Genomic DNA, 18,404 nt, shown 5'->3' with positions numbered 1-18,404 from the left:
ATACTAGCCAAGAATCCTCCTACAACATACAACACTTTTAAACCCATTCAGTCCCTTTCTTTTCTTTTTCCACTGCATATCTCCAAACAGTTCAACTCAAGGACAAAATATCCCACCATTCAAGACCATCCCCGAGCCTCCAAGGACCACGTCCTTCAACTGGAGACCAAACGGCCATTCCCAGGATCATCAAACCTAGACGAGTCATGATTTTCAGGGGTGTTAATGAATTATTCACGAATACTCTTCATTCGAGACAATCCTTATTACTTTAAGAGAAACTCAAGAAGTACAGTTACATTCGAAGGTGACCATTTCTTTTCTTTCCTTTTTTGTTGTTGTTTATTGTTCTATCCTGTAAGTCCAAAGACATCTGCGAGATCGGATCGACAGGCACTTTATCACCGATAAATGCCGAACGAGTGAAACCAGTTTGATATCGCCTTAGAAACGGCTTTTCGGCAGCCCGCAGCCGGATCACGTGGCGGGGCACGCTCATCATCACGACATCCTCCACACGGCTTGCGTGATTGCGTCTCTTGGCAGGGCGATGCACGTGATATGCACGGCCCTAACGCTGCCACCGGATTCCGCTCCCAGGCCGACAAGCTGACGTATGATCCTTCTTGAATATGTCAAAGCTTCCCTCCTGAATAGTAGAACGTTTCACCATTCTCGCCGCCACATGGGTCAACGGCCATCATCCCCTTTTTATATCGGGAAACAGTGATGCGGAATGGACACGTAATTACTCTTATTATATCTCCTGGACTGCTCGGGTACTAGTATAGTTTCCTATCTAGATGACGATCGCCTAGCATACCCCCGCATCTATGTCGCATTAATTGAAAGGAGTCGTCAGCAATGCTGTTTCATGCATCGTAGGCGAGGACCGTCGTTATCATGAAGTACCCCTGCCAAGAAACCCATGGAGCCCTACCCGCAATGTCTGGCCCGCATGGATGCTTTCCGTTCGGAAGGTGGAACTGCTCGCCCGGAGGATTCATGCGTTCGTGTTCACGTAGATGTCACAGCTCGCGCGGACGTTGATAAAGGATTCGCCCTATGAGACACGTCATCTGTGCTGATACAAGGCAAGATATATGGAGGACAATATACACAAGGCGAATGTGTCTCGGATAGGAGCTACCAGAGTTTCCTCCTATGCTCCGCAATTCCTATTACGTACGGGGTGACTAAGTGGAGAACTATTTCATATAGCTCTACCGTTATAACAGAGTGTTACTAAACAGGGGTCTCGTACTCCATATTAGACATTTGTATGCTGTTGCAAAGCTTCTACGGGCAGTCCGGGCTTCAGGGAGCCATTGCTAGCTCAAACAACCCGATCCCCTCTAGACCATATACACCAACGCCTCCTCTGGACGCACATCCCCCTTCGTCAGCCGCTCCCATCCCCCATACATCCCCTCGGTGCCTGCGACCCCTTTACCCCAGACCAGACGCATGTCAGGGACCGTGGCCGCGCGGTCATCAAGCCATTGCTTCCACCGCAGATCCATTCTATCGAAAAATGCCTCGGGGCCGTCAAGCTCAATGGCCGTATCCCGGGTAGTAGAAGCATTGGATTGGATCTTCCCGAGCGCTTTCATAGATGCGTAGGCTTCGCGCACCTCCTCCTCGGTATACACCTATATGGCTGTCAGTAAACAGTCGCAACACGTTCCTCTCGAGTACACCAGACCTTCTGCTGGCTTCCAACTTGGATTATAACAACCTTGCAGTCCTTAAGCGCCTCATTGCTCTGCACCAGTTCACGAAGTCGCACGAGTACATTATCCCGAGCACCATAATCAATAATCACCAACTTCGCCGGCTTAAGACCAACCAACCAAGGCACTGCCCGATCCACATCCGAATACGCCAGAGCCTTCACCGGCCCAGCGGGCGTCTGACGCTTCGCAATCTGCAACTCAGCAGCCCTCTCCAAAGCCTCAGGCGAAGAAGTAATCTGCAAGACACCCAACGGCCCCGACCCAGCGGGCCGGCACAAAAGATTATACGTAAAGGAACGCGCCGTCTTAGTCGACGCAGCCAAATTAACAACAACCGCAGACGACAAGTCCGCATCCTCAGTAGCCCAGCTCAACCCAGCCGCACCGCCGTAAGGATGAACAGGCGTTCCTGTAGACGAAAAGACATACTCACTGAGCAGATAGCCGGCGCCCCAAATCGCACGAATAGCTGCCGTCCAAGCCATAGTGTCCCGGTCATCTTCACTCACCACTTCGTATCGGTTGTAGTACGTCATGAGATGTTTCCGGTGCTCGCTCACCTCAGTCCAATGCCCGCGCGGCTGGCCCGGGATCAGCGTTAGCTCCGTCGGGAGTCCTGAGGTCGGCCAGAATCCCCAGAGTGTCGATCCCGGTGCGATATCAGTCGTGCTTTCGAGGACCGTGGCATACCCCCATGCCGGGACGATCCCCCACGCCGATTGGTCGTTGTATGGAGCGGGTGCTTCACTGGGGACCGGGTATGTATCCCACCTTTATCAATTAGTATATCCCTTGAAAACCATAGATCGTAACATACCAATGAAGTAACTCCCCCGCACGCGCATAGGAAAGATTATTAGAACTCAAACTGAGTATAAGCGGTCGCACGCGAACCGACGAAGGCGGCAGTTGCCTTGTACCGGAAGAGGGATTATCAATACTGACAACGGCATGTTGGCTGTTATCTTTTTTGGAAATCACGTGGATGTTCTCGGTTTGGGACATATTGGATAGATTATTTTATGCTTCTCGGATCAATAAACAGTCTAGCTGTGCGGTATACTTTTCTTCGTTTTTATACTCGTTTCCGTCCTCAACGTCTGAGCGTAGATATTTAAGGACACCTATAAATACACTACCGTCCCCGCCCCAATTTCTGGGCCACTTATATCCTGTTTATCTCGTATGTCAGATTATAGTTAGTTCATGGGTGACTCACTACTGTGTAAATGTAATCAACTCTAATAATTAATCAATAAAGAGCTATGAAAAAGTGACTAAAAGGCAACCTTGTTATACGAAGCCCCCAATCAGGACCCTCGTTGTGGGAAGTTTAATAGTTTCAGGTGGATGATGGTGATGGGTGCCTGGTTTTGAGGGTTATTTTATTGCCTACAGTATCATAGAACATGTTCTAGACCTGTGAAAGAGTTGAATGGCATCTGTGAAGGAATATCCGTGGATAATGTGTGCGCTTTGAAGTAACTTACTACTACTGGGTAGTCAGCAGTCTTGCAGTGAGCGGATGTACCGGACATCAAGTGGGGGTGCATGGCAGTATGTTTGAAGAAAGGCAACTACTCCGTATATTGGCACTAATGACGATCATTTCAATGAATAGCATTATAATTAGGTATTAATAATTGATTGCGGGTCTATGGAGTACTTAACTAGCTGTTTAAATTCTACAAATAACTCATAGACCCTTGACTACAAGAGTGGTTCGTGACTACCGGGAACCAACTTTCTAGGGCTTGAGCCCCACATGACTTAAAGAACCACAAACTACCAGAGAAGGTGAACGAGAATCAAGACAACATCAAGGTCTTGTCATTTCTATCATGCTAATCATTATCATAGTCGGCCGTTAGGCCAGCTTTTGTGAGAAGAAAAGAAAAACAAAAAAAGCCACCCGCTATGTACAAACTCCTTGCTGGAGCGGGGGTGGCATAAGATATCTTTTGAACCATTAAATCCACCCATGACAGATAATCTTCCAAGTCATAACAACGTATGTTCAAAGCCTGTGCCTATGTAAGAATAAAGTAAATCAAGGCTGTGTCGCTAGATACTAGAACTCCCAATCCCAAACGCCATTATCGATGCAAGTCGGAGGTGACCCAAGGCCATGTTCATTGAGCAGTGGTCATTTGGTTCTGCAGCGCCTGAGACAGGGCCTCCTCCTGCCGCTTGCGCTCAAGCTCCATCAGGTATTGGGCATACTTGGAGCGAGGGTTGTGGATGCCACATTCGGTCTTGGCTTGGCCCTTCCAGCGACCGGACCGTTCATCCTCGTTTTCCTTGACGGGTTGGGTAGAGTGGTAGTCACCAATGCTCTTGTAGCCGCGGTCAAGCAGCTCATTGTAGGGCACATCGTTGTCTTTGATGTACTGCTTGACTTGATCGAAAGTCCAGTTGGCCAGAGGGTTGATCTTGATAAGACCAGCCTCGTCAACCTCGATGATGTCAAGGTCACCACGCTTACCACCCTGGCTACGGCGACGGCCGGTGAGGACAGCATGAACGTTCAGTTCACGGTAGGCACGCTGGGCGGGCTCTACCTTGGCGGCCCAGTCGTAGAGCTGATCATCCCGTTCCCATAGACGGGCACCGTACTTCTTGGCAAACTCTTCTTCAGAGTTGAGGCCCTTGGGCTTGTAGACATGGATGTTGTTCAAGGGGTACTTCTGGCGAATCTTGTCGACCAGAGTAAGGGTTTCCGAGAAGTGATGAAGAGTGTCCAGGAAGATGAGGTCGACCATCTGAGGGCGAGGGACCTCCAGCTTGGAAAGCATATCAAGAGTGACGAGTCCAGTAAGACCAAACGCGGTGGTCTGGAAAAGGTGAGGGAGTGATGTAACACACCATCTCAAGACATCTATAGTATGTTGTTAGTCATCTACCAAGTGGACTGAGTGAGGACCACTCTATGCTAACCTTGAGGCTCAAGGAACTGCAGCTGTCTGTTGAGAAACTGCAAATGTGGTTTCGTGAAGACAATCTCGGGGAGATAATCGTCACTCGAGCTACCACTAACATAACCAGAGTCCGTGGCATTGTCCTTGGACTCAAAGTCCTCAGCGTGGGAGGGGTAGGTATCAGGCATCTTTGCAGGCATCTTCGCAACGTGACCTGGGTAGAGTTGAATCTAATGAAAGAGATAAAGAGTATTGAAAGGCAAAAGAGTAGAGATTCTAGCAAGTCTATATGTCTATGGATGAATGGAAGAGGATGACAAATGACCAGGTCCAATTTGCGTGAGATGATGTAGGATAGTAATCATCACAACACGGAGAAGAGAGCCCACGACCGGTCAGATATAAGAAAACAGGGGCGAGCACGACATCAGCGGCAATCGGAACCTGATCTTGCTGTGAATCCCTCATACATGCCGATTGATTCTGCCGTCCTCGATCACGACATTGGCTGTGACCGCCTGCGGTTTCGGGGGAGCATGATGAAAAATTTAATTCCCTCATGCCCTGGGGAAATCACGCAATACTTGCGTCTTGGGTCTCTGTGGGTTCCCGGAATGCTCTGGTCTCACTGCAAGACAGCGCAAGGCTGCTGATAAATCCCTTGGGTCCGTTCTCTAGAACATGGTCGAATGTCCAGAGAAGAAAAACATTCATCCGGGGTAGAGACACTTTAATGTGGTGGAACCTCTCTGCGTCTATCGTCCCTGTACGCAGGGTCCTCTCCTTGCTGAAGAATATAACTGGCCTGGTAGTAATTAGCATTAGAAAGCGAATGAAAGGACTAGAGTCATCCTAGTTGTCTCACCAGTCATTATTAAGCTAGAACTCCGGAGTACAGTGCAGTGAAAGTATCATGTACCCCACTCAATCCATATTCGTGGTGTTGCACCTTTGGACCCTTCATATGTTGCCACTCCATTGCTGATGCTGAAGTTCCGTTGATTCTGCCGGGGCGGTGAAATATCTTCTGTCCCATATCAATCATGTGACGCTCACGCGGACTGGGTTAAGACACCCCGCCACGTGCCGCGGATCGGCCTGCAGCAAACGGGTCGATTTTAGAATATCACGGCGACGTCTTCTTTGACAGCTTCTCCTCTAAGGGTACGGTCCCGACGGGCGAGCTTCCATTGATTATCCGAGAATCCCTGCGAGGTATCTGCCATACCTTTACCATCCTTCTTTGGTTTACTCTCTCCAGCGTCCCCAAACCAATCCTGCGAAGAAATGGCAGCAAACAACCCCACCACACGCCCGCAACGGCCGACACTGCAGGAATCGCTCAGGAGCAATTCCTTCCTTCATGATCACCAACAATACAAGCCCGCGGTCCCCATTAGCAGCATTGGCAATGTTCTTGAATCCTCACTCGAGTCGGGAGTAGGATCCTTGTCCCTCAACCCGATAAGCCCAGATCCCGAAAAGGTGACCGAGAGTGGCATCACCCACAGCTTGTTCAACCACCAAGTGAACCCTCTTCCCACCGGCACCCCGCAAATCGTCGCAACCATCTACTACAAATCATCGGATCCTATTCACCCCCATCTCCATCCTGATTCGTCGTTCAATGCTGGGGCTGGTGTTAAACTTCCGTCCCCCACGGTTCCCGTGGGCTCGGCTCCGACAGTCGATATTGAGAAGATTCCCCGAGAACCTCCTGCGCCAGAACCTGAACCATTAGACCACCTTTACGGACCATTTGTGTCTCAACTGTGCTTGACGAACTTCCTACAAATCCTCGAATCCCTTCCGACCCCTTACCAGCGCATGAACACGTCCCATCGCTGCCTCGACCAGAATGAACACCCGCGCGTAGTAGAAGTTACTTTCTCCCCACCCCCTAACCCGGAATACCTCACATTCGCAGACCTGCGCAAACATGAGAGCATATGGCGATTCGAGCGCGAGTGGAATGTAGAGGTTGTGCTCCAGGAGGAGAGCGTCTTCCGCCGTCACAAGCGGCTCGTAGTTTTTGACATGGACAGTACTCTGATCCAGAATGAAGTAATTGACGAGATCGCCAAGTTCATTGGCGTAGAGAAGGAAGTTTCGGTCAGTCTCTACAGATTCTTCTTTAAAATTCTCGTGATTATATCTGGATGCACTCGTGAGTACTAACCGTTGCTATAGGAGATCACGGAACGCGCTATGAACGGCGAGCTGGACTTCTCTGCGTCGCTCAGGGAGCGTGTCAGCCTTCTCAAGGGAGTGCCAGCGGATGTTTTCGAGAAGCTGAAGTCCGTTATTACTATCTCGCCTGGTGCGCGTGAATTGTGCAAGGCCTTGAAGGCTCTTGGATGTAAATTGGCAGTTCTGAGTGGTGGCTTCCAGCCTCTTGCAGAGTGGTTAGCCGGTGAGCTTGGCATCGATTACGCATTCGCTAATCATGTAAGTACATCCTGTTCTGTCGGGCCTTTACCTCTTTGGGGCCAAGTTGGACTATTCGATGGTCCGGTGTACTGATTATCATGTGTAGCTCGAGGTAGATCCAGCATCTCAAACCCTGACGGGAAAACTCGTTCCCACCTACCCTATCATCGACGCCAGCCAAAAGCGCAAGCTTCTGCAGTCCATTGCGGCCGAGAACAACATCCCTATCGCTCAGACCGCTGCTGTCGGTGATGGTGCCAATGACCTTCTCATGCTCCACACTGCTGGACTCGGAGTTGCCTGGCGCGCCAAGAGCAAGGTTCAGCTCGAAGCACCCACTCGTCTAAACGGAGAGACTATGGTGGATATTCTTCACCTTCTCGGTCTCAGCAAAGAAGATGTCAAGGAACTGACCACCGAAGTAGCATGAGCGTCCCAGAAGCCGTAGGTGTGTCGCAAACACGACAGAAGACACATCCTATTGCAATGATATCTGGCCAAGATTGCGTGGGGACGTTCGCCCGGTGCAGGTTTTCCACTTGGATCTTGCTAGCAGGGACTTAGAAAAGCACCGGTTGATCGGCGCGCTTTGCTCGATTATTTTCTTTCCTAAACCGAGAGACTCAGCTTTGGTACGTATGGGCTGCCTGAGTTTTCACTTTCTGGCGGGAGTAGTCGAGAGGGCGGTCGATCCTGGAGGATATTATTTAATGTAGGCGTAGTGGTGTGGGCAATTTGGGTGCATATAAGGAAGGCCACGGACATTACTGAATGAATATGCAGATAATATTGTTGATTCCATCTAAAAATAAGTGTTGAACTCAATGAACTCTCAGGACATGCCCGGAGGACGCTGTCTATTTTACCTCCCAAACCCCAAGTAAAAAACATATGCGAACGACGGCCCATGCCCGTCAATATCAATACATTTCATAAAATTGATAAAATACCAACCTAAACCTGCGCCGAGAGAAAGTAGAGCATAAGAAAAGAGATTTATAAGTATTTTCACCGAGTAGCCTCATCGACAGCAGCCTTGCTATCCGTAACAGACTCGCCCGCGGTACCAGCAGCGCGTCTCTTTTTCAAGACATTTTCGATAAACGCCTCACCAGCCTTGTAACTACTGCGAACCAAAGGCCCAGAAGCACAGTAGAGGAAGCCCATATCCAGGGCGCGCTGGCGCCAGAGCTCAAACTGGTCAGGAGTAACATATTCATGCACAGGCATATGACGCTTGGTAGGCCGCATGTACTGGCCGAACGTAACGACATCCACACCAACCGACCGCAATTGACGGAGAGCATCCCAGAGCTGCTCCTCAGTTTCACCAAAACCAAGCATAAGAGAGGTCTTAGTGATCAGATCAGGCCTAGCCTGCTTCGCAGCCTCCAGGACGCGGAGCGACTGCTGGAACGTCGCGCGACGGTCACGGACAAACGGCGTCAGAGCCTCGACGGTCTCGACGTTGTGCGCATACACGTCCAGTCCGGACCGAGCCACCAGCTTCACCATCTCCAGATCGCCAAGGTAGTCACCCGTCAAGCACTCGACCAGCATGCTGGGCTTCTTCTGCTTAATCTTGATAACCGTCTCGGCGAAATGGCGAGCGCCACCATCCGCCAGATCGTCTCGATCCACACTCGTCAACACCACGTATCCCAGACTCCACCTCGAGATCGCCTCAGCGGTATTCTCCGGCTCATGCGGGTCGAGAGGCGGAGGCCTGCGGTTGGTCTTCACACTGCAGAACCGACATCCACGGGTACAGGTGTCACCCATGAGCATGATAGTAGCGGTAGCAGCGGACTTGTCGCTACCGCCCCAGCAATCGGAGATGTTGGGGCACCGGGCCTCCTCGCAAACAGTGTGCAGATTCAGGCCTCGTAGATCTTTCTTTAATCGTTGGTAGTTTTTGGAGTCTGGGATCGGGGTCTTGAGCCAAGAAGGCAAACGGGTCATTTCCTTCTTGCGGCCGGCGGGGCCGACCATGGCAGTTTTGAGGGCATATGCTTCCGAAGGCTCGAGCGGAGTGTTGTCTTCGCCTCCGGAGACGAAATCTGCGAAGGAAGGACCGGCATTCAGCTTATCTGTGAAGTTTGTCCGTTTACGGGCTGTTGCCGGGGCGCCGGTGGCAGACGGTGAAGGTTCAGTTGTGGCATATGTGCGGCGGGAAATCGGGGTAATGGACCCGGTTTGAGGAACGGTCCTCGCGGAGGAATAGAGAAATCGTAGCCGGTTCGTCGATGCAGCCATATTGATGCTATTCAACTTGCAAAGTTGCGAAAGTTGAATTCCGCGGGAAAGATGAGCGAAGCTCCGACATGATAAGGAAGTCCGCTGCCATTACTCAGCGTGTCTTAACCTCATTCGGCTTAGAGCCTCGAGCACCTTCAAATATTTGCCCTAAATGATGGCATGAACTACTAGTCTAATCACGAAATACGAAAATTATGATTCGTTCATCAGGTTCTTCTGCCAATGCAATGGTATCACTGTTCAATATATAGGATAGGAAATGTTCAATTAGTGATTATGAATTAACCACTCGGACTGGTTAGATGGACAGAGGAAATAAAGGCGTAGGGTGGCTTGTTCGCAAGAAAGATCGGCATAATGAGATATGTAGGGAAAGACGAAGATGGTCAATGATACAATATTAAAGACAGGATTGAACGAATGAGGAGGCGACAGAGGTCTATGAAATTTAGGATGTAAAAGACAAAAAAAAAAAAGGAAGGGAGGGATATGAGCTGAGATAGACAATTAGAGAAGGAATATGCTTGAACACGGGAATCGCGACTGACAAGGAATGCAGTAGTGGGTTTCGTAAGGTCAATGAATCGAGTGAGCATACAGAATTTAAAAGGAAATACAGTCTAGGCTTTGGTCTCCAGGACCTGAGCTAAGACGAGCACAGCGGACTTTAGGGTTGCGTCGTGCTTGCGACATATAGCAAACAGCAGATCATCAATCATTCGGTCTAAGCTTTTGTTGAGCTCTCCACTCCGCGACCCCAAGACCCGATCTCTGATTCGCGATGGCGATGACGGGGCAAGTGGCGTACCTAACATCGCGCTCGCTCTCTCGGGAACGGTGTCAAGACGAGACAAGGTGGGGCGATGGCAATGATTTGCAATTTTGCGTTTAGATGATGCTAACGAGAGCACGTAGTTCCGCGCTATTAGAGCTGCACAGAGACCATCTAATAGATTATCTGCAGCATCTGGAAAGATCTGGCGAAACCTGCGCAGGATGTCCTTTTCGTCGGTATGACGAATGAGTATTATGACCGGGGATGTCAATCTAAGCATGCTCCGAGGGAATTCCTTGGTCGAATGTTCCAACTGATCCATTGCCCATTCATGATCCCACCATTTCTTCAACTCGCCATTCTCAGCTGTGTCAGACGAGGGCGCAGATCGCCGAGGCTTTGGCGGCGAGTTAGCTTTTTGCGCTACATCTGGCCTTGGAGGTGATTTTGGCGATGATGTGACCTTGCGCATTGGTTTGTCGCGGATAGTGGTTTCATTGTTGCTCCCTACCGAGCTTACGTGTATGAACTCATCCTCCTTGTCCGGTTTAGGGTCGCCCGGGGAATCACAAGATGGATCAGTAGTAGCATATCCGCTGTCTGACATTTCCAATGGTGTGTCAGGGCTGAAGGCAGATATTTCTTGGTGGCCCAGATCTGGTGTTGAAGGCACTGGAGGTTGAGGTGGGGTTGCGATGGAGCAGCTCATGGCGGGAGAAGATTGTCGCGAGATGTCAACGAGCTTTGGCTTGGTTTTGCTGGCCACCGCGTACATCTAGGATAGTGTAAGTAGATATTAGGTCAACAGTCTTAGAGAATGCCTACCACTGTTTCGTCGGCAGGGGCCTTCATTTCGCGTTTACGTTCAGGTGGCGGAGGGCTCTGTTGGACTATCTGTATTCTTCTTCTGTTGTTTTCCTTTGACTTTTCTCCCGTAGTCTCGAATTCCAGGGGAGCCCTTTGGAGCCAGTCCTCACAGTAAGAAAGGTAACTTGGGACCCAGCTTCCTTCACTCGATGCGGTTCCCGACCGGCTCCGCTGCGTTTCGATGGAAGATCCGGAGAACGTTCTCTTCTCAAAAGCATCTGCATCCGAAGAGAGAGCTGGCGAAGACATACGTAGGGAATCAGTAGATACCGGAGTCCATTTTCCATTGTTAGAGCTATATTGCTTCATCAGGTTGGAATGTGCCATGTGTACATTTGTCGTATCCCCTGCTCTTTTCGGAGTCGCCTCGTTTCTGTGGATGCTGTAGACCTCACTCGAAATCGTCGTTGGCGTATATACGCTACTCTTCGGGGTCCCATGATCAGTGTCCAGGTCTGAGTCCGGCTTGGGGGAGAAGTATGCGGAAGATGGCGACGGCTGTGACTCCCTCGAGTCTGATAAAGGAGGACTTGGAAGGAGTCCAAATGCTTCCATGTTTGTCTTCGCGATGTTCTGATCGGAGCGACAAGCCCGCAGCGCTTGGCTTCCGGATGGAGTTCGCGATAGCCTGGACTCTCTGGCAGCAGATTGAATGCTCTCCACTGATGGAGATGATGGTAAGCGCAGTTGAAAAGGCTGCTTCATCCTGCGCACAGACCGAAATGGTGAGGCAGAGGTGACAGATAGGCGCTCTGTTGATCGTTTGGTTTGCGCTATGTACTCAGTTTGCTCCGGGTGAGGAGACGTCGAAGGGATGAATGAGAGAGAACTCTGCGTTTGTTGCCTCCTCCAGGGCTGAAATGTTGGGGAATAGCGAGGGTAAGCTATATCATTTCCTTGGGCGGTGGGGTATTCATCTGTTACGTAGTACGAGGGGTTGTTCCTGTTCGCGTATGTGGGAATACTATTTGTCGAAAAGGCATATTGGTGATGGGAGAATTTTGTGTTGAGATCCATATTTGTGAGAGCGCAGTCCATAGTGGACATGCCGGGCGAGGAATGTAGAGTAAATAACAACAGGAACAAATCTTCCAACGACGATTTGGATACCCAAAATAGAGGGAAGCAACAGCAGGACGATCCACAGAGGCGGCCGACAAGCCCTTATACGAGCAAACAGAGCTGCACTCAATCATCCCTTGGCTACCTGGCGGTCACAGAATACTAGATGTAGAGCCCCCTTCGAGAGGGTCACCAAACACCCTGGGACATGAGTGAACTGCAAAGGGTCGCTACGCCTACCGTCCTTGCATTCCGGAGAGAGGTGAGATCGAACAGCCGCGATGATTATTGGCCCGAAACCTCGATATGCGCCACCTGCAGGAGCGTCACAACGTGGAGGATCCGCTCTTCAGGGCCATTGCAGGTCCTCATTACAGAAGGAATGAGACAAGCCGCCCACAGGGACTCAGTGAAAGCCCCTAAAGCGACCCGAACAGGACGTCACGGGCCTATCTTAAGCAGGACTGTTGCACCGGGCAATCAAAATCAGAGCCCCTAGAATGACCCCCTTGCTTCGGTTGCTGTGGGTGCGATGATTTGCTCCATTATTGAAGGTGGCCGCAATGACCAGCATGTGCAAAGCCTCCAATGGTCTGTAATTGCGGAGATTTCAACTGTCAATATTAAGATGCCACAAATGCCATCCGGGGGCGCGCGATGACCTCTTGGAATATGAGCTTCTTGCTACAATTAGCCTCAACGCCCAGTCTGCTACTTCTGCTGTGATGAGAGGCATGTTTCATGTTGACGAAGGAGTAGACCCCGTATACCAGGGATCAAGTCCAAGGAGGTCTCTTAGAAGGGAGAACAGGGATTCCATAAGGAACGCCTCAATGTGATTTTCCCAACAGTCTAGCAGAATCGTAGGGAAAAGTACTCCGGAAGGAGGAGGAGAGGATAGTAACTCGATAGTTCATCTCCCTTCTTGGGGCGATCAATCATCTCCGAGACAAACAGTGCAAACTTCACCTTTATCGCTGCTTTTATCGCCGATCCAGAGAAAAAAAAAAGTACGTAGAGCGGGAAAAAGAGCAGGAACATTGCTTTTTTCTCCACCCCTTTTGACTCGATTAATCTTTCTTTGCCCTTCGACAGCTCTCGTCATGCTATCGGAGTGCTTTATTGCGGCTACCCTGACGTCAGGCAAGGCCCCGGCGTCAGCGAGTCTCCGCGATGTAGGGATCTGCGTTCATGAGTTTCAACCATCCACCAACCTACGCTCCACCTTCAAGAAGAGCTCAACTCCGACCAATTGCCTGGCGGTGAGCCCGTCGCATGTGTACGCAGCTCAGGCGGAGAAAGCCATTGTCCATGTGTACAGCAGAGAGAAAGGGAATCAAGAGGCGGTTATCCCCTTCCCGGAGCGCATTCGCAGCCTTGCGATTGCGGGGAGCAAGAATGGCGACGTCTTGGTCTTGGGTACCGAAGGGGGCCGTCTGATCTTATGGGAAGTGAGTTTTAACTTAAATCCATTGCATCGCTATGCGGGAAGGAGGCGATTGGCCAAGCAATTCTAACGTGAGCTCTATTAATAGACTTGCACTGGACGTCAAGTCGCGACAACAGCATCCCATTTGAGCCCAGTAACCTCCCTGGTCGTTGACCCCAGTGACAATTTCATTCTATCCGGCTCGTCTGATGCCAGTATTCATGTCTGGCCTTTAGTCGACATCCTCTCTTTCACAAAGATCCCCTCCGGTCGGGATCGGCAACCACCAAACTCCCCTATCCGTACATTCTCGAACCACCGCGCTGCTATCACATCACTTGCCGTGGGGCATAGCTCCGGTAGATACAATATTGCCGTTTCGACAGCGCAAGATAACACAGCTATCGCCTGGGACTATCACACCGGACGCGTCCTGCGGACATTCCTCTTGCCTTCTAGCGCAGTCTCCCTGACCCTTGATCCAGTTGACCGTGCATTCTACGTCGGCTATGAAGATGGTAGCATCCAATCAGTGGACTTATACAAAGCCCAATCTTTTCAACATCCTCTCCACGACCCATCGTTACAGTCCACCCCCGCCCAACCCTCTGCGGAGGAGAAATGGTCTCCTCCGTCCGCCGACTGCGGCGCAGCGCAGTCCCTCTCACTCTCTTACGATGGAATGACCCTGCTATCTGGTCACCAGAACGGAAAGGTCCTGTCATGGAACGTCGGAAGAAAGAAATACGCCACGACCGTAGCAGACTACACACATCCCGTGACGAACCTTCATATGCTCCCATTGGCTGGTCTTCCCAACCCCGGCCAGGATCTGAAAAGGGTAGCACACACAATCGTCAAGCCCCGATACGACAGTAGCCTGTCGGAATCATCTCAAGCTGCAGGCGCCGTACCTGCCGATTACACATTCAGCACCCACCTCCTCAACTCAACATCATCCAAGCCCGCCGCAGCAAGGAACCTTGATGGCTCCGATCGAACAAACCAGTTCACAGAAGCTTTCACTAGTGCCGTCTTCCCCAACTCAATGATCGAAGAAGGTCTCGCCGAGCTAGCTGCCTTCAACCAACCGGGAGGCAGCACTGCTCAAGGCTCGCCCATGATGACACAAGCCACGAATTACGAGGACCTCGCAGCAAAGGACTCACAGATAGCATCCCTAGAAAGCGAGCTTGCAGCCCTCAAAAAGAAAACAACAGCCAATGAGGCCGCCCGTCAACTCACCACAGACGAGGTAACAAAGCTCCGCTCCGACCTCGCCAATCTAAACGACTACGTCAACGGACTCCACCAGAAGCAAGACCAAGCACAGAGAGAAAAGGTCCTCCGGCAAGCCCGGAAAGAGGAACGCGAGACCCGCAAACGGGAAGCTTGGTTTAAGGCTGAGAAGAAGGGAAAGAAAGGCGATGCCGTCGTTCGAAGGATGGAAGCCGAGGAAGCTATGCAGACTAGTGACTCGGACGATCAGAGTAGTGATGAGTGATTGTTCATTGCTCTTTCCCGTAACCTGTCGCTTTACGTTCTTTTCCTTCCTGCTTATATTCTTTCCATAAACTGTGCACGGCCCTGTCATGTCTAATTTATTTTGATTTACGAAGGCGCTATGGTTCAAAAGTTCAGGTTCAACTTGATAGATGGTAAGAGGCTTGTTAGGGTTATACTTTACGTACGCATTGTATATAGGAATGACTGACGCCACAATTGCTATACTGTGGCGCTTATCCTACCTTCTATCGTTTCCCGGAGACGAGGTAACTGATAAATGACCACCCAACAACGGCATGCCTCTGAATGGAATGTGGTGTCTTTAATTTCCACCATACGCTATGCTAAGTCAACCAATTTCCCGTACCCCAATCCCAGATGCATCCTCAGAGATAAAAGAATAAACTGCGACGCGACAGAATTCCAGACAATGTTGGATCATGATTCCATCACTGAAATTAAAGGACCAAATACCAATACGTACTAGGAAAGTCAATTGCTATGCTGGAACGGTCCGCATTCCTTGCGTGGCAGGAGTGACAAGTCACATTCTTTAGCGTTTGATCGTCGGTCAATGACTTGATGGCATATTTGGTGGTGGCAAGTAACATAAAGATAATGATCCCCACTGCTGTCCAAAACAGTCTTGCACATCCGTTCCAGGCGGTTCCATAGCAGAGAAAGCGAATAGATCAAGAAAAAAGACGGTGGAGGGTAACCCTCACCTGGAATGTGCCAATACAACTCGACTTGTGGTTCGTCAAAGATTAGAAATTGCTCGATTTATACGATGGTCTCGGCCGATGGGTACCTTCCACTAAGCCCCGGAGACTCGTCAGTCCCAGCCAAACAGCCTCTTCGGTGCGGATTGTTCTACTCCCTTGGCCAGGAAGAAGGTTGACCCAGTAATCGAAAAGCTTCCCAGCTTCGGTCGCGCGAATATCCATGTCGCAGAGTTGAGGGTCGTTGTGAACTGCTGCTTCAATCCCTGCTACACCACCGAACACAATAAGGAGGTGCTTGTAGTCCGGCGGGATTTTCCGTCGATCATAATTATCATGCTCTTGTCGATCTTCCTCTAGAACCGAATAGACTGGGGCGCCTCGCTCGGACGTTCCAAAGGAGAGGTCATAACCGCCGTCGAATGGGCATTCGGTGAATACAGACGACAAAGATCGGCAGCGACGCACATAGTAGCCCCAATAGTACCCGGCTTCAGAACGAGGAGTAGAAGGATGTACGGGCTGCGCATAGTGCTCGCGACCATAGTCGGGGAACCGGACGGTTACGCGGGCATATTCGGGCAGCTGGATGTCGGGGAGGACGACCTTTTTAGGAAGACCGGTATCAATCACGGTAGCACTAAAATTAGTAGGGCTACTGGGTGAATGACGACGGTTATTATGATAGTTGCTCATCTGTGTACTATGCCTCCTCTGCCCGCCACCATCGGAACTAGACACGACAATTCCTTCACGGTATTCACACCATTCGTTGGCGCGAAGATGGTGCGGCATATCGAGGCTGGGTAGTAAACCAGCTCCACGGAGATTTGGATGCATCGGAAAGAGATGTTTACGAAGATATGGTGGAGTCTCGAGGTACGAAAGTATATGCGCCAGGAAGTTCGATGGGTCCGAGTATGCGGTATACCGTTTGGCAGAGGAGTCGTTACCGTTGAGCGCACCACTCGTTTTGTCTATAGGGAACTCGTGATAATTACCTTGGCCGTGGTACGTATCGCGCGGACTATTCTCATCGTCATCAAACACCACTACCTCATCAACACAAAAGACGGCGAGGGCACGTGCGATGATACCAGCCAAGAGAGTCTTTTGCTCCACAGAATGAGCACTTTCAAGAGCCTCATCAGTATCAACTTTCTACTGTCGGTCCTAGTGGCAGAGAAACAAAACTAATCACGCAACACGGTCTATACATACTTGGCCACGATGCTGCCTGGGATAGCGACAGTCAATGTATGCGATCGGCCACCAGTTGGGGTAAAAACAGCGGTAGGCTTCGAGGTGAAGACATAATTTGAATGGCCGCCATTATCAAGCTGACCGTGGTCGTGAGAGGTCTTGCGTTTCTGAGAAAACAATTGGGTCAATGACTGGCGGTAAGGGATTTGGAGAAGGCAGAAGTATATATATGTACCTTGGGAACATTGGGGCGTCGCATCTTGGGCCGCAAACGAGGAGACAAAGGGGGCTTTGGAACAGAGTACGAAGGGAGCCTGTGATAGTAATTGGTGTTTTGCATTGGATCGCAAATATTTCACACAAAACCCCTTTGACTAATCGACAGGTTTGTTATTATGGAGCATGGACACCGAGATGGTATTGACCGATAAGGATGGTTCTTGATGACGTCGGTCTCCACCGCCTTATGGAACCTTTAGCGCCTGCCGCACTTTAATTTGTCTATCCTTTCATCATTCAGAAAGGTAGGTCTACAGGGTCAGGTACCGCTACCAATCAGTCTCCGATTCACTCTTGGATCATCAGGAACATGCCAAATTTGGTGACAAACCACTACTTATCACCATGCCTAAATACCACCCTAATATACACCCTGCTGCGCTCCCTGTTCACCAACTGCCTCTCCTTTCAATTCCTGCATGATCTTCACTCCGGAACTAGTGCCAATCCGTTCGGCTCCTGTTTTCAGCATGCGAATACAATCCTCCGCTGAGCGCACTCCTCCGCTAGCCTTAACCTTGCATCCATTGCCTACCAAACCCGCAGTGGCTCGCATGAGGGCCACGTTGTCAATGTTGGCACCGGGCCCATTGAATCCTGTGCTGGTCTTGATAAAATCAGCCCCAGCCACATCCGCAATGACCGACCCCGCAATAATCTCCTCCCGTGAGAGCTGCGAAGTCTCCAGGATGACCTTCAATTTAATCGGCGACGGTGCTGCCTTCCGCACACCTAGTATATCTGTGTAGACATCCGTATACTTTCCTTCCTTCAAGAGAGGATACTTGAGAACCATATCCAGCTCGGCGGCTCCCTGTTCAACTGCATCCCGGGCTTCCTGCTCTTTCTCTGAGGTCTCATACATGCCCTCATGAAATCCCACAACGCAAGCCACCTTCACATCAGAGCTTCCTTTAAGTTCCTGTACCGCGCGACGGACATGGTTTAGGCGGACGCAGACAGTCGCAAACTGGTATTGAAGGGCTTCGGCGCACAGCTGGTCGATCTGTTGTTCCGTCGCAGTCAACGCCAACTGAGTGTGATCAATCGTACGATTAACTTCGGATGGTAATGGTGTCTTGTATTCAGGGAAAGCCTCGGGGAGTGAGTCTTTAATAGTAGAAATCAGAGCAGCCCACTCTGCGTCGTTCTTTGGTGGAGACATCTTGCTCTAAAGGCAACTGTCACAGGTTAGGCAGATGCGCGCTATCATATATT

General features: G+C 50.4%; 8 protein-coding genes across 8 annotated transcripts; 3 read left to right on the top strand and 5 right to left on the bottom strand.

Moving 5' to 3' along the window:
* Positions 1-1,355: 1,355 nt before the first annotated feature.
* F9C07_11805 (uncharacterized protein) lies at positions 1,356-2,741 on the bottom strand (the record flags this gene model as incomplete). Its single annotated transcript, XM_041294517.1, has 3 exons — positions 1,356-1,652; positions 1,706-2,507; positions 2,554-2,741. 3 exons carry the CDS (start codon positions 2,739-2,741, stop codon positions 1,356-1,358), a joined length of 1,287 nt encoding a protein of 428 aa, XP_041148814.1.
* A 686-nt stretch (positions 2,742-3,427) lies between these two features.
* Positions 3,428-5,639, bottom strand: F9C07_2286572 (phosphoadenosine phosphosulfate reductase). The gene is made up of 3 exons (XM_041294518.2): positions 5,520-5,639; positions 4,674-5,459; positions 3,428-4,614 (listed from the first exon to the last, which is right to left on the bottom strand). The coding sequence occupies exons 2-3, from the start codon at positions 4,852-4,854 to the stop codon at positions 3,869-3,871; spliced, it is 927 nt and encodes a 308-aa protein (XP_041148815.1). The 5' UTR covers positions 4,855-5,459; positions 5,520-5,639; the 3' UTR covers positions 3,428-3,868.
* On the top strand, positions 5,640-7,870 carry F9C07_2286571 (HAD-like domain-containing protein). The gene is made up of 3 exons (XM_041294506.2): positions 5,640-6,766; positions 6,845-7,102; positions 7,191-7,870. The coding sequence occupies exons 1-3, from the start codon at positions 5,942-5,944 to the stop codon at positions 7,512-7,514; spliced, it is 1,407 nt and encodes a 468-aa protein (XP_041148816.1). The 5' UTR covers positions 5,640-5,941; the 3' UTR covers positions 7,515-7,870.
* Positions 7,871-9,427, bottom strand: F9C07_2286570 (lipoic acid synthetase precursor). Its single transcript, XM_041287114.2, has one exon. The coding sequence runs from the start codon at positions 9,338-9,340 to the stop codon at positions 8,093-8,095; it is 1,248 nt and encodes a 415-aa protein (XP_041148817.1). The 5' UTR covers positions 9,341-9,427; the 3' UTR covers positions 7,871-8,092.
* A 224-nt stretch (positions 9,428-9,651) lies between these two features.
* Positions 9,652-12,591, bottom strand: F9C07_1804135 (uncharacterized protein). The gene is made up of 2 exons (XM_041294519.2): positions 10,944-12,591; positions 9,652-10,893 (listed from the first exon to the last, which is right to left on the bottom strand). Exons 1-2 carry the CDS (start codon positions 12,030-12,032, stop codon positions 9,964-9,966), a joined length of 2,019 nt encoding a protein of 672 aa, XP_041148818.1. The 5' UTR covers positions 12,033-12,591; the 3' UTR covers positions 9,652-9,963.
* On the top strand, positions 12,256-12,546 carry F9C07_11811 (uncharacterized protein; the record flags this gene model as incomplete). Its single annotated transcript, XM_071507694.1, has 1 exon — positions 12,256-12,546. The coding sequence occupies one exon, from the start codon at positions 12,256-12,258 to the stop codon at positions 12,544-12,546; it is 291 nt and encodes a 96-aa protein (XP_071367954.1).
* Positions 12,592-13,150: 559 nt separating the features above from the next.
* F9C07_11812 (putative ribosomal assembly complex component Ipi3) lies at positions 13,151-14,980 on the top strand (the record flags this gene model as incomplete). The annotated part of the gene is made up of 2 exons (XM_041294507.1): positions 13,151-13,498; positions 13,583-14,980. 2 exons carry the CDS (start codon positions 13,151-13,153, stop codon positions 14,978-14,980), a joined length of 1,746 nt encoding a protein of 581 aa, XP_041148819.1.
* Positions 14,981-15,749: 769 nt separating this feature from the next.
* On the bottom strand, positions 15,750-18,351 carry F9C07_2073513 (putative RNA methyltransferase-domain-containing protein; the record flags this gene model as incomplete). The annotated part of the gene is made up of 6 exons (XM_041287115.2): positions 15,750-16,836; positions 16,926-17,074; positions 17,143-17,221; positions 17,333-17,370; positions 17,442-17,455; positions 17,559-18,351. The coding sequence occupies 6 exons, from the start codon at positions 18,349-18,351 to the stop codon at positions 15,750-15,752; spliced, it is 2,160 nt and encodes a 719-aa protein (XP_041148820.2).
* Positions 18,352-18,404: the final 53 nt, after the last annotated feature.

This window comes from Aspergillus flavus, chromosome 6, assembly GCF_009017415.1.
Source record: "Aspergillus flavus chromosome 6, complete sequence".
NCBI lineage: Eukaryota > Fungi > Ascomycota > Eurotiomycetes > Eurotiales > Aspergillaceae > Aspergillus > Aspergillus flavus.
This window is presented reverse-complemented; position numbering and strand designations above follow the sequence as displayed.